The sequence below is a fragment of the Centropristis striata genome, chromosome 3 (genome assembly GCF_030273125.1).
Source record: "Centropristis striata isolate RG_2023a ecotype Rhode Island chromosome 3, C.striata_1.0, whole genome shotgun sequence".
NCBI classification, from domain to species: Eukaryota; Metazoa; Chordata; class Actinopteri; order Perciformes; family Serranidae; genus Centropristis; species Centropristis striata.
Window position 1 is genome coordinate 5,886,222 of NC_081519.1, and position 15,768 is coordinate 5,901,989.

At 40.1% G+C, this 15,768-nt stretch overlaps 1 protein-coding gene across 9 annotated transcripts in view; it reads right to left on the reverse strand.

Annotated features, from left to right (window-relative positions):
- The window catches only part of cadpsb (Ca2+-dependent activator protein for secretion b), an 84,455-nt gene extending 74,788 nt beyond the window's left edge, over nucleotides 1-9,667 (reverse strand). For 2 of the 9 annotated variants that reach the window (XM_059329286.1, XM_059329285.1), the window contains exon 1: nucleotides 9,177-9,667. In XM_059329286.1, the coding sequence (XP_059185269.1) occupies nucleotides 9,177-9,509 (333 nt within the window). In that variant the 5' untranslated portion in view covers nucleotides 9,510-9,667. The remainder of the gene's footprint in view (nucleotides 1-9,176) is intronic. The other 7 variants (XM_059329280.1, XM_059329279.1, XM_059329284.1 and 4 more) reach the window with 4 other exon arrangements.
- Between the last annotated feature and the right edge of the window lie 6,101 nt (nucleotides 9,668-15,768).

Here is a 15,768-nt window from a genome sequence, read left to right on the forward strand (position 1 = left end):
AGCGTACAAAGTAATGCTTTTGAGAGAAAGAAAAACCCAGAATGTAGGGGTGGGCGATATGGCCCTAAAAGATTATCACGATATTTCAGAGTATTATCGCGATAACGATATTCTTGACGATATCAAAAATACTGAAAAATATATAGAAAATTATTTTTTAGTCCATATAAATAAATAAAAATTGTACAACAAAATAAAAATCAATCATAAATCTAAATGTAGTGTAAATTGCAAATCTCAACAGTTGCCAAATACAAAAAAAATTACTTACTTGAGTATTAGCGAATAATAATAAAAAATAACCTTCTAGGGGGTCTGGGGGCCCCCTGGGAGAAAATTTTGTACATTTTATAGTACAATGTGATCAATCTCGTCCACTTTGAGAGCTAAATGTGAGCAAACACCTCACAAACACATCATTGCCTATTTTTAATTAATTATTGTAAAGGAGAATAAAGGTTCTTCTATGTTTTATTTAAGGCATCTTATTTTGACAGTCTTCTTGTAATTTCTGTGGTGGATTCTGTGCTCTTATTTTGAAAGCTGCATTTGTGAAGTGACAGGAAGTAATAGTAGCTTTTTGTGATTAAAACAACTTTAATTGTTAGCTAATGTTAGCTCGCAGCTAACGAACGGCACAATGCAACAGTGTGTTTGGACCGTTTGGACCTCTGACAGGACAGGTTGATAGTATTTAGATCGGCTCACACACAGACGCAGAGAGAGAGAGAGGGGACGGGACTGATACATTACAGACAGGTAGGGGCTTGTTTTGAAGCGCAGTGGGAGGGCAGCTCTGTATATTCAGTGCGCGTGTGTGAATGCGTGCGCATGTCTCGGAGGAGGACTGAGAGGAGGGTCGGGGTTTAGACTGACTGACGGGTGACAGACACTGCTGAGCAGAGACACAACGCAAAATAACTTTATGTTATGAATAGTGTAGATATACTTTCAGTAGCTTGAAATGTGACGTTAGATCAGCACAAGAGACTCTGGCGGGCCGCCAAGGTCTAGGTAATTAATAGGAAATCCTTACGCCACTTTGTCAAGAAGTAGGGCATGTTGCCAATATCGTGATATGCATTTTTTTTTTTTAAATATATAAATATATAAATAAATAAAATAAATAAAAAAATATACCGGTATTATCGTGAACGATACAATATGGCACACCCCTACCAGAATGTCTCTGAAAGAGCTTGAGATTTTGTTCCGACTCCGTTTTAAGGAGGTGGCACAGGAACGTGTGACACCCACAATAACACAGGCAAGAAACTGAGAGAGTGACTGTCGACCTGACAGAGCGTCATGGCTGCTCCAAGCTGCTGTTTGTGTTTTTATGCCTCAGTGAGAGTCATCAGACAAAGAGGGGTTGAACAGAGGACTGCAGTAATGATCCTGCTGTACCTCTTAGCTCCATCTTCTTTCTTTAATGTGGAAAACTACCACTAATCTAACTCTCCGTCTCTTTCCTCTTTGTCTTACTCCAGTCATACCCCAGGTCATTTTCCCTTTGAAGCAATGCAACATAACAGCACACATTCGACCACCAACAGCTGCACGCCTTCATTTCACTTGCACAGTTCGAGAAAGGAAAAAACAATTCTAAAAGTGTGATGAAGTACAGCCACGCATTGTGTTCATCAAAGAAAATTTGAGAAGAAGTTTTCATGTACAGTGATTATAACTCCCATACCTCATAATTAGGAATTAGAATCTCATAATTACAAGAAAACTATCTCATAATTGTGAGGGGGGGTGTTACAATTACAGTGTAAGAAAAAAGTATGTGATTATATCAGAGGAAACAGGAACACGATGACACTCGCTGATTTAACTTTGATCTTACTTTGCTGCATTCCGTATTGATGTGAATGTGCAATGCAAATGGTGTTATGATTAATATGTGAAGGCTGCACAGGCATCTTTCTTTGCTCGAATTGCTGAAGCACAAACACACAAAGCACACGCTGATCTATGTGAGGTTGCTCCAGCAGCCCATCAGTCTCAGCAACGAAAGGCATTTCAACCCTGAATATATGTCAACATCTGGCAGGAAGTAAACTTTAACTCCAGATGTTTTTTGGACACAATTCCACTGAAAGGGTCTGTAGTTAGCAGCAGCGTTAGTCGATCAGCTGTTTGATAGAAAATAAATTGCAACTATTAAAACAACAATTGATGTATTGTCTGTCCCTTTTAAAGCAACTTTTTTTTAAATCACTGGTTCTGCTTGCTAAATTGTGAATGCTATGAAGTCAACTTGGAGCCTTTTCCAACACGATACAAATAAAAGGATTTGTAAATACCAGCTGAAACTAGTTGAAAAAAGATTTTGACAACGGATGAATAATTACAGTCTTTTTTTTAATGCAAAAATATAAAATACAATTACTGGATCTGCTTCTAAAATTTGAATACTATCTGGTTTTCTTAGTTTTATATGATGGTTCATCTTGGACTCTGTGATGGGATTTTTCTTCCTTTTGTTCACATTTTATAAACCACAAAATAATCAGCAAATTAAAATAATGCAGCCCCAAAGGTTTAATTTCAATAACACTAGTCAGAAACGGATTATGGTCATAATAAAAGTGAAAATAAAAAGTCATTGCTGCTTTAAATCAGTTTTTCCCGTTGCACTGCCAACCCGGGCTGCTAATGTCTAATGTCCATTTTCAACAAACCGGCTTTTGTTTTCCACCTTTTTCTAAATATAACTATGGTGCATTATTGGGAGCAGGGATTATATATCAACAATGGGGAAAAAAGGAGCTCTGCAGATTAATCTGTGTCCACTCATGCATACAGCATGAGGACATATTAGCAATCCTCAACCAGACAATTCTGCTTCATGTCCATGGAAACATTGCGTCTTTCTGTGTTGTACCACCAGGATTAAGGTTGAGCAAATGCTAGCTGTACATGATTAACATGTCTACCCAAATTAAGATGCCACTTTGGACAGCAAACAAGATTACATAGGCTTTGTAAGGACACATAGTTTTGACTATAATTACCAAGTACACACTGAACAGTTGGAGGAGAGAAACATCACTATGTGCTTTCAAACCAGAACATAGTAATCCCTGACCAATGTCACCCTGAAACATAAAATATTGTACATCCATGTGCAACATTTGCATCTCTGCAGCTATTTTTGTCAGTACTTTACGGCCCTGTGTAAAAACATCAGGCCACATGACTGGATTATTCAAGGCAGATGCACAAGACAAATATAAGTCAGTTTGATTCTGACTGTGATTTCTGCCTTCAAAGGAGTCGAACCTTTGGGTATAGATGTTGTTAGCAGTCAAACAGATAAGATCTTAGCCTTCCCTCCTGGTTATATGCAGGCGGAGGAGATGTTTAATTTGTGAAGCTGTGATTTGTTACACATGACTGCACAGATTGTAGGTGAGGGGGTATTTCGCCTGCTGCTTTTCAGCTGCCACTCCTTAGGAATCCACTTTCATATCCATACCATTGATGAACACCTTTATTCTTCAATAGTGTTGCTAAAAAAGCAGCAAGCTAATGGGAGAGACTAACATCCTTTAGCAGCAGCTTTCAAATGCTGATTGACGTGTTTTATTGTCAATTCAAAGCTTGACTTTGACACTGACTGCGGAGCGTCTTTTATTGTGAAAGGATGCCTTTTTTCAGGCAGAACACCATTTAAAGATCTTACATAATAATGCAAATTATTTCAGTGTCATACTTGAACTCTCCATTTACTGCCGCTCTCTTTTGTCCACACGACTGTGTGTTTCATGAACAAAACGAGCTCAGACAGTTTCACCTCCATTATCTGTACATCTACATGTAATCTTGTACAGCGTCTTCTGATTTTGTTCGAGGAAGAAAGAAGAAATAAGGTGCAATGACATAAAAATATCCTTTCTGCACATGCAGCAGTTGGAGCATATTCTTATTAAATTTTTAAGGTTACTAATTTTACTCATGCCTCTTCCAATGATGTCAGTTTAATCTGCCTCTCTTGCTCAGCTCCTTCTTCTAGTTACCATCCTCTTATCTTCGTGTCGTATATTATATCACCATGTTCATCAACAGAATAAATATATAGACAGTCATCAAGTCAGGAAAGATTAATAACTATGTTCATGTATGACTATTGTGCCATAAAATGCAGTCTTTCTGGATGTTTCTTATCTATTTTCCTGGTGTCTAAATTGATGCAGAAAAAGCCTACATGACCTAAAAACCATAAACCATTTATTCACATTTAATTTTATATTTAAGAAACGCTACTCTTACTGCTTTGTCTTGACTTGACATTGTTGCTCGTTCTTCTCAAGTCATCATTAAGTACAACTGCTTTTTCATTCAAACGGCATTTATTGTGGTTTAAAATGTAGGTCCATAATAGGAAACCCAGTCTGTGTAAAAGCAATTCACAATGGGATACCCCAAATATCCTTTGCCAGGCTCAGCACTAAACACCAAAGTAGCAAACTTCATCCAAGTATCACTGATTTGCATTTCAGTCTACTTCACATTCATCTCACAGAGGCTGCTGCACAATTCACAGCTCCTCTCCCTCAGAGTATCAACAGGCATACTGTAGTATTAAAATGCTGAGCCAAGAGGCACTCTATTAAGGAGGCCTGCTGGCAGATGAGTTGATTGGGTCAGATTATCTTGTGGCCATCACAATTTAATTGAAAAAACCCTGAACCCAGGAGATTACTGAAACACACATTAATTGTGATCTATAAAAGCATATGGCTTTAAAGGATTTAAAAGACACGCTTGGAGGTGTTTCACTGCTAACGTTTGCTTCTGTTTGACTCCATGAGCGCTGCCATTTATGATTCAAATCTGAATTTAACAAGAATTTCAGAACTTTTGTTTTTATTATTACCTTTTGGCTGGTGTGGTTTTCACCATCTTCATTGTCTTAGCATAGCACGTTAGCATGCTAACTTTTGCTTATTAGCACTAACACAAAGTACATCTGAGGCTGATGGAAAGCCATTAAATTTGCAGTTTTTTGGTCATAAGCCAAACAGCTAAACAAACTAACCTTCTGACCTGATGATGGCTTTAACTGAGAAGTCAAAGATCACACAGTGATTAGGTCCCAATCCTAAGAAAACATAAATGTCTATCAGGTTTCATGGAAGTTCCTGCAACTGCCACTACCAGGCACTAAATCAGAGGATCACCACAGTCAGGATTATTCCTCTGGGCACCATGTATGAAAAGTTATTGGTATTATTGGTATTAGTAGAGATATTTCAATGGGTAAGGAAACATTTTGAACTGCTGGTGCTTGTGTATCCAGTGGTTATCAGACTAAAAGAAGACTTCCTCTTCCATCATTCGGCAGTGTGGCACCTTCACATGCAAGAATAAAATGAGTTTAGTTAGCTAAGCTACTGAAAAAAGCTACATTTTATCAGATGATAGCTGATAGCTTCTGAGATTGCATTTCGACCAATAAAATCCACCACTTCTGCTCTCTTAATGGATTTTATACCTGCAGTCAAACCAGAATGGATAACGTTCTTGGATGATGAACGACTGCTTCCTATACCAAAATATGGTCTCATTGCCTAAAGATTCTTAATTCATATGCTTATGGTTTACAGAGATTAATGATCCACCAAAGCCAGTACCTCTGGAGATCATGAATGAACAGACTGAACACTTGACATTATCATCAATAGGATTACAGGACGCATAGAAACACTCGTAACAAAAACGCTTTGACATATTAGTTTACTTCTTCATGTCCTTGCCTGCTTGAATATCATTTATGTTTAATTCCTCTGTGCATGCAGTTCAGGCAGCTTATTCCCATTAAACAAAGGAAGATTTTTCCCTTCAGGAAAATCCACAACGCCATAATAACATTAATTACGCCAACGATATTTACATCCGTCAATAACCTCAATAATTTACTTACAACATGTTCAGGGAGAAGGCCATTAGTGTGTCCCAGGACAATTACCCTTGCATGCAAACACACATGTCACCAGTCAAATATGCACATAGACTCAGCCAACATTTAAACAGCAGTAGCCTTCATACTGCTGATTGTGAAGATATCATACAGACTGAAGGAGAAAATATTTCCATCTCCCCTCTAAAAGAAGCCTGTTACCGCCCTATTGTGTTATAGTCAGGCAGCTTAGCTAAGTAATGGGGACACGCCGGACAAAAGTACCACATTTTTTCCACATGCTCTCTATCACCATAAGTTTCATGGCAGCCATATACATCTATGAGAACCAATATATCTTCCAAGCCACTTAGAAGGTCAATCTTGGTGTCAAACTATACATTTTCCAGGTCAAGGAATCATTTAAAGCTATTGAGAATATCACTGGATAATTATTTGGTCAAATAGATATGTTCATTTTGGCCATGTATTTACATAATTTCCAACTCAGTTCCTAAGCAGTGTGTGAAGCATTCTACTAATCGCGTCAAAAGCCTGCAGTGAACTGGTCAAGTGTGGTTGTAAAGGTGCAAGTGGCTGTGGTGCAAGTTGCTCATGCAAGAAGGCACACTGGAATTGCAAAGATCTTTGTAATTGTCGTACTTGTAATAATACAAGTGAAGCTAAAAAAGTTCAATTAAATGTATGCATGTTTTTCATTTTTCAGAATACGTGTACTGTATATGACCTATATTAATATATGTCCAACCGCTTAGGAACTTGGAAATTACTTTTTGATCAAATAATCATCTAGTGATATTCTCAAGATCTTTAAATGATTCCTTCACCCAGAAAATTTATATTTTGACAACAAGATTGACCTTCTAAGTGGCTTGGAAGATATATTGGTTCTCATAGACTTTATATGGCTCTTGATGAAGTGGCTCCCATCAAAAATCGAAACCTATGGTGATGGAGAGCATGTGGAAAAAAATGTGGTGCTTTTGTCCGACGTGTCCCCATCCTTCTCAGATCTGGTCCTAAGCCGCCTGACTATAACCCTCACACAAGGTTATAGCAATACATTTCAGAAAAGCAGCAGCGGAGCTCGCCTACTCTGCAGCCTGGCCTGTTTCTCTGTGATAGCCCATCACTGCTGTTTGTGTGCCAGAGCTTCTAATAACGGATTATCATGGAGCTGCTCCACATGTTTCGCTGAGGCCTTTTAAGTCTTTTCATTACAGAAATTGCTTCATCATATTTCTGTGACGAATCTATAATAGCCAAAAATTGTAATAGGCTACATATTAGATTGTTTAGCAAACGCTGGGAGGAATTTCCTTCATAAATTATTGTTTATGAACGTCTTAGGAGCGCACATTCAAGGGAGGTTAATGGAGGGGGGTCTACAGAGAAATATTGGACTAATGGTTAATATTAGTTTTTTTTAGTAAAGTGTATTTTATGACGGATATTTTTTAAATAATTACACTGGACAAAAATAAAATAAGAATGACATGATGTCAACTGATCATTGACACTGTAAATGCACAGAACTTGCTCCGCGTTGTTAATTGTTTCTGTGTAATTATTTATCTTCTGTCTGTGTCATTCATCTCAAACCAAGTAAAAAATGGTTTACAATTCATTCTGCACAAGGTAAATACTTCTTCTGAAGGGACTGTTTTAAGCCAAAGGAAATTTGGACCAAATCAAAGTCTCAAGGCAGACTGTAGGCAGACAGACGCGCTTTGATTTCCTGGTCTGACAGCAGGCATTAGATTGTTTTTTCCGGATATTCACTCACCCACAGCAAAAGGAGTGTGGCTGCCTAAGCTACCAGATATGAAAGTGCATTACTAAGCATGCATTAGACTATCAGTAACCTACGCTGAGCGGGACTACAAACAAACAAATAGATGGAAACACTGTGGTTTATGCCTCCCACATGCACTCGTGCATGAGTCAGCAGAAAATAATTCAGACCATATGGCTTTAACTGTGTCCAGAAGAAGAGGAATTGTCTGCAGATTGAAGAAAAGCGACAGCCCAATTTCCATATTATTGTTTACAGCGTCTCCTCACGAGTGATACACGATGAGCCGTAGATTAACAGAGCTGTATGAGTCTTCTGCAGGTCCACGCTGCATGCAACTTCTGCCTTGTGAGGAGATCTGCAAGAAACTGCTACTACAGTCTCACTGAGGCAATGTTTTCACGATATAAACAGAGCCCTACACACAATGCATGTGGATCACTTGCATATATAATTGCATTTGTACCTTAATTAATTGAAATTGACATTACAGCCTTGGTGTATAAACAGCAGATGGTCTATTTCTGGTGTGACAGGCAAAGGCACAAATCAAGGACATTAAACTGGGGCCATTGTCCTCACTAACAATCAATTCAACCTTCATTTTAGTACAGTAGGGCCTGTGCATGCATGGTGACTTTCACAGTAAGGACACCATGACCCAAAACTGGCTTCAACATCAATGGAGCCTCACAGCAGCAACATGAAACCAGGATGTGGGCCTTGTGTCTTATAGTAACGTATATAAATCACTTAAGCTGGACCTCCTGGAGAAAATGGTATAAAAAATTAAACGTGTGGACATAAAAAAAAAATCTAATGCAGTTAATTAACTGGAACCCGTCGAGAGGAGCAAAGCTCATCTGCAGAGGAGGAAGGCTATTAACCAACCCTCCTCAAGAGGTCTGTGCCTAAAAGTCACCTTGGGAGGCCAAATTGACGGGATAAGTGATGGCGCAAACGGGTTGGAATTGGGTATCCGCCAGGAAGGCAGGACACAGAGCCACAAACAGCTGCATATTCAAAGCAAAGCAGGACTTTGGTGAGATGTAGGCCAACAAGGACAATGACATTTTTAACTATAGTACATCCACCATCTCTTGAACGCCCTTTCAGTTAACTGGCTCTCAGATTGATCTCACTTGTGAGCTTGCAGGAACATGGACTGCACTCAGTCTGCAGCTCTGCAGTACCATGTGTCCCTTTCACTATCCGGAGCTTCGGAGCGCTTTTTATGTGCACCTGTCATGCTCCGACGATTTCAACATTTTGCGTCAAAAAACAAACAGTGGTTTCACTGGGACTGTGCTGGATCGGTGTGCTATCAGATAGGCCCCAAACCCCAGTGCTCTACCTTATGTAGGTCATCAATGACAACATCTGCGATATGAAAGCAGGCATTTCGTCAGCATGTGGTTATTAATTATGCCTTTGCACCGAAGGGGCCCTTACCTTCTGCTGTCGCCTTGCCATATCTGTGGGCTGTTTTGCATTGAATGGGTAGGCGACGCATCGCATCACAAAAACATACAACTGCAGCTTCTTTTTACGGTCTTCCTCCTCCCTCTGCATCTTCTCCATGTCCTCTTTCTCCTCGCTGGCGGCCGACGGGCTCGGGCTGGTCGGACGGGCACTGCTGCGGCTGCTGCTGGGCGCTAGTCCACCCGAGCTCTCGCTGGTCCTGCTCGGAGAGATGCGGGATCCGGCCTGAGGTGCCATCGCCTCTTTGCTTTCCTCCTCCACTATCCCATCAGATTCCTCCTCGCTGGACGACGGATCTAACATCTTGCTCTAGAGGTGATGCGTCCCTACAGATACTCAATGAGTGTTTTCTTTCTCTTTCTTTTAAATACCCCCCAGATGACTGCTCGTCTTATCCGTACCTAGATTGCATGAAGAAGATGCCCGGACTCAAGACAGGGCCCTGGTTGTACTCGCTCGCTGAGAGATGTCAGCAGTACGAGTGGTGCTGGAGAGGAGGTTGAGACTGCTTCACACTGAGCTTTCTCCGCCTGCGCCGACCACTCGTCGATGCTTACGTATTTTCTGTATTTTATTGGCCAGTCACTGCTGCGGATGTGAGAGGGGGAGGTGAGAAGGGAGCGGAGGGGAGGGGCAGGGGGAGTGTAGTGTACAGCTGAAGGAAAGGAGAGCAGCTTTCTGTTTTTTTCTCCCCTCCCTCTCGGTGAAAGCGGGCGATGGCCTCTCCCTGCCTGCCAGGCGGGGGGACGCAGGCGCGCGCGGGGAGCTGGCCGCGGTCCTGAACACCAGAATAAGAACACAGAGAGTGAAAGGATGCGCGACTCGTTCCTTAATCTCATCCCTGGCGCTCTGCAGTGCTACACCTAAGATGGCTGCCACAGGACTTCTCTTGATATTGTCACTGAAATGGGGAACATTATTTAGTTGATGGGCCTGTGCACGGGATGCAGATTAGTTTGGTGTAAAATGTAGCTCCTGAGCCGCCCCGTGCAGTGTGCTACTGCTGAAGGAAGGGTGGGGTGGCCATGAAGACTCGGCTGCCTGCTCTCTGTCTGGCTTCTGGACGAGAAATTGATTGTTGCAGCATGTGCTTGTATCTCTTGCATTACCCTGCAGTCACACAAGCTTTTATCGACCAGATAGAGATTTATTACTAAAGATGCACATGCATCTGTAGGTTTATTTCATACAGTTTACAAATGCAAATGTACTTCATGCAGCGTTGTTAAAATGTCATCCTAAAGCAAAGGCTGTGATTCGGTTGAAATATGGTTATGTGTCAGTGATTTAATACAACTTTACATCTCATGATATCAGTGTGTTTTCTTGTACTTTGTGTAAAAATCTCCACTTGATGTTCCAAATACTTCGAACACTACAATACCCCAGGTACAAACAGAACACACACATATATATGACACATGATTTGCCGTACTCATTTCGTGTATCTGCTTGTAGAGACAACAATAGGCAACTCTTCACTCTCATTTTGTCTCAATATACAATTTTTAAAGCTTGGAAAAAAACATTAAATATTCTCAAATGGACATTTTTTTACTTTGGCAAGATTAACAAGATCTGTTGACATCAGTTTGCTCATCGAAAACGCTGAGGTGGCAGATTAAAGATTAAGATGCTATTAGTCAGCATGACGGAGGAAATGCAACGACTCCTTTGAATTGTCACAAAGCAGAAGCTCTTTTTCAGAAAATAATATGACACAATAGGACCACAGTATAGGTCACTTTCTGACCCCGAACCAGTGACCAGTTACCTCATTAAACTGACAACTGGCAAATCACTGGTGGCCCGGGTGAATTAAGAGAAACACTATTGCATAACACACATGTTTTTATAACCTGAGGAGCACAGGGATGCAGTTTAGAAAATATCACCACAATTACACATTCCCCGACACACTGTATCAGCCTGAAAACTCATAATAATGTCATATTATTAATAGGATGCAGGCTAAACCACATTATTGAAGTTGATCTGTTGATAATTATATCTCCCCCTGGTGATGAGATTTTCTTTAGAGAATGTGGGCATGTGGAGCTGATCTGGACACCTGGCCCTGCTGCTCACTGGATTTATAGTATCGTCTTACATTTCCACTTCTTGGTTTATGACTTGCTAAAATTAAACAATGTGCAATGTGCATTTGTCACAATTGGAAGCAGATCAACCAGTAAGTGGTTGTCCCCACAGGTTTGATACCAGGCTCTATTATCACTATATCATCTGACATGCTGGCAACTACACATTGGTGAGATCAATTAGTCTCTGACTGTGAGCATGTTGACATATCATTTTTAAGATGGAAAAGCTAAGTTTATTTTTCCATTTTGCTGCTTCAGTTTTCTAGCCACGGGGACAATGTATTCTTTTGGGCCTTTATGGATATCCCTGTCACACCGTACCTATCACCCCCAATGTGACTGTACAGGCAGCTTCATATCAACCCAGAAACCAACCAGGAATAATAACAGCTGCTGCATGTTTCGTTATTTACATGTATTTGATTTTTTTGGGCTGGCATTTCCTGCACACGGCTCTGACATCTCAAGCACACTTCGAGGTGGCTGAGCCTAAAAGGCGGCAGTTAGCAGTGCTACAGTGTAAACAATGGAAAATAGGGCTCACACTCACTGGGGCAACTATAGACTGTATAAAAAAAATGGAAATAGCCACTGAGATGTCACCCATTGGTTTGGTTTTGAAGATTCAAGGTTGGCTTTTTTTAACTGTCACTATCTTGGAAATTCGATGGTCACCATCATGTTTTGTTTTGTTGCCAGCTAGCGTGGTTGGCAAGGTGCATCCGTAATACAAAACCATACAAGAAATTAATACGCAACCAAAATTTTACAATGAACTTTAATTAGGAATAAACACACTGTGAAAAGGTCAAGTTCTAAGATGAAAACACAAGATGGAGCATTATAGCGATTTGTCAATCACAAGGTAATGGGACCATAATTTACTAAATCAACATCTTGATGTATTACCTTCCATTGAGTCCATAAAATCATTGAGAAAATGTTCACTGAGGTGATAAATGAGGTGTGAAGCAGGGTAATTTTCTCCTAGATTCATATACTGTAGGGTTTTTTGCAACCAGTGAGTCGCCCCCTGCTGGCCATAATGAAGAATACATGCTTCACTTTTCAGCTCTGGAGGTTGATGCTTGGAGGGAGCCGGAGGATGGGCGTTACACAGAGCAGTGTCTATTAGCTAGCCAGTGGGACATGAACATAAAGGGGGAGGGCCATCAATTCTAAAGGCAGGGACTCACATGCACAAGAAGCTCAGATTACAATACACACACAGGGACTTCACTGTTTGCTCAGGATATATTACTCCACTATATCATTACATAACAAATATTTGTTTGCTGCTATATTAGTGTTCAAAATGTTGTGAATAGCACCTTTTAAGATGTCATCCTCTTATCGTGACTGTCATTCAGGGTGAAACCAATTTCAGATTTTTGATTGAGGTTAGGATTATCTTCCCTCAGAAGGTCTCTTTTTACCGCTCACATCAGCCTTCTGACCCTTTATTGTGTTCACCTCCCCCACCATCATGGTACTTACAGTATACCAGCACACCCATGACAGCCTTTATACTGTGAACTCAGCATGCACAGAGGATGAGCAGGCCTGCCTACTTCACCTCTGAGACGAAATTGAATCTGACAGCTGGACTGACTAGCTGCTGCTCCAGATGTTCCTTACGCGTCTGACCAGTAAACTCCCTGCAGGTAACGGTGCTTTCAAAGACTCCCCTTCTCCAGTTTTGCTCTAGTGTATCTCCTGTTGCCCTGACTTGGTGTTTAATAGTCTTTCTTTAGTTTTTACTCACAGAGCTTGCCCTTGTGGATTCTCAGCATTAGGTTTTCCCTTTGTTGCCCATAGTATTCAGCTCGTTAGGTTCTCAGCAGGCCACTGCCAGTTCTTAATGGGTGAGACCCCTCAGTTTTCTACGACTGCACACTCTTGAGACCCTCCGAGAGGTCTAGCACTAAGCTCAGCAATGGAACTCTCTAAACCTTTTAAACATTAATAATTGACTGATGTTCTCTGCCCCGCTCCTCCACTTCAACTAGAGTGTGTACACATTAAATGTTGATGTTCTTCAGGGTAGTACAACACAATAGCCATTTTGGAAGAAAATAAATTTCGTCATGCAGCTGTAATCTTGTTTACTTGGAGAAAAGGTTTGCCTTTGTTTTGTGGGAAATTTCCATCGTCAGACTAATTCATGACATCACAATGTCCAGTTTGTTTCATTACTCTATCACCACATGCTGATGTAGATGAAGGTGATGTGTTTAAAAAATTCAGAACAGCTGCTAATATTACCTTGTTAGGAGACTGTTTTCTTGACTGCTGTTTAAAGGTCAATAATGAACTTTGTACCTCAGTTTTTAAGCCAATATACTGGATGAAAGTTGCCCTAAAACCTGCTATAACAGATTCTTTGGGCAGTTAAAGGGATAGTATTTTTGAAGTGAGGTTTCATGGGGTTCTTATCCATAGTTAGTGTATTACCTGTAGTAGATGGCGGTCTGCACACCCCCAGTTTGGAGAAGCAGGGGCAGCAGCAAAATATGGTTTAGCCACCTAAAGGAAAGCCCACCATAAAAAAAAACATCCTTAATCAGCTATATATTGTTTTAACAGAGTTGTTTTGTGGGCTTTTGGGGAAAACATGCAGCAAAGGGCAACAAATTGTAATTGAACTCAAGCTGCTGCAGTCAGGACTCAGCCTTAAGTATACAGGGTGCACACTTTACCAGATGAGATGCACCCCATTGTACGCTATAAGCTATTTAAAGTATTTTCACCACTGTACCTTGTCAGAGAGACCTTACCTACTGTAAACTGATCATTCGTTCATCAAAACTACCAGACTCCGCTGACAATAACAATAATTTTTACCTTGCAGAACACAGGAGTTGGTGGTTTAACACTAGTCTAACAACTAGTTTGTTTAGGTGTGGGTTCAAAACAGCTAGTTGTGTACTGAACTACTGGACTCACTGACAATGAATCACTATCTGAAGAACTGGGAGTAAGAATGGGTTGATGAGAGCAGTGAGAGTAAACCAAATGGGAAAGTGCTCCAATCAATAAGCAGAAATGCACTAAAACACTCCACTGAGCTGAGAGAACCACAGAGACAGGTGATAATTCTCTAGGGAATAATAATAAAAATAATTTTAAAAATGTATAATAAAATAATCATCATCATCATCATCACATATTAGTCACAACTTTAAAATTATTTTTGGACATTTACAATACCATGACAACTGGGCAAACAAGCTCATATGACACAGTATGAGTGAAATGTCTAGAACAGCCACTGAATGAACTTTGTGGTGGGAATATTTTAATAATAATTTTATTTATGTCCTTTTTGAGGTATATTCAACAGAAAAAAAAACATGGCATGATTAAACAGGCTTAATCCTTACAAACTATATATACACGGTCACCCATAAAGTTGGAATAAAATATTTTTCTACCTTTTTCCATGAGCGACAATATGATTTATTCTTGACAGATAAAGTATATATCTTCTTAAAACTTTATTAATCAATCTCTTGCGAAACATATCCCAATGAAAATGAAACCATACTAAACAGGAATGTGTCTGAAAACAAAATTATTCCAACTTTATGTGCGACCGTGTATAAGATCTGGTAATTTGGTTAGTTTTTATGGTCCTCACATTGATTTAGGGGAGGCAGATCCCCTCACCAATCGCTAGAGGCCATTGCTTGTCTCTTTCAGAGCGCCGTTTCAAGCCGAGATATTTACGCCTCTGTGATGTTTTGGATTCAATCTGAATGTCCCAGAGGCATGATGGGGACCGAGTGATCCCGGCTCTGTAGCGCCTTTGGGGGTAGTAACAGAGGCGTTACAATGAAAACAAAATAATTCCAAATTTTATGGGGGGCCTTGTCTATATAGGTCAGGGGTGGGCAACCTTTACTAACTAAAGAGCCACCGTTGGCCGAAAAAAAAGAAAATCGCGGAATGGAGCCGCAAACCTTATATTGAGCCTAAAATGAAAATTAAACAGCCTAATAAGTCTAAATTAGCCTACCAACATTATTAATAGTCATATTGAGCATTTATTAATATAATTTTGAAAACTAGTCGATCCGGGGGAACTCAAAACTAAACTCAAAGTTGGCAAAACTTAGTTTAAGGCGCCGGGCTGGAGACTTACGCAAGCTATGAAACACATTTTAGTTGACTTTAATGTCAAAACTTTAATATGCTGTAAAAAGGCTATACAATTTTACAATTGAGTAATACAAATAGTTTTTGGTCTACACCATTGATAAATTAACATTTTAATGTAAAAATATGTGTCAAGTTCTGTCTTCTTTTTGACCACAACTTTGCCCAAACTTGAAAAACTGTCTTATCAGTATGTGAAGGATGCAAAGGAACAAGTCATTTTCCACTTTTTCTTTGGTTTTTTATTTTCTTGAAGATGGTTGGTGATTTATGGTTTAAACAGAGTTATGCAGAGTGGTGTG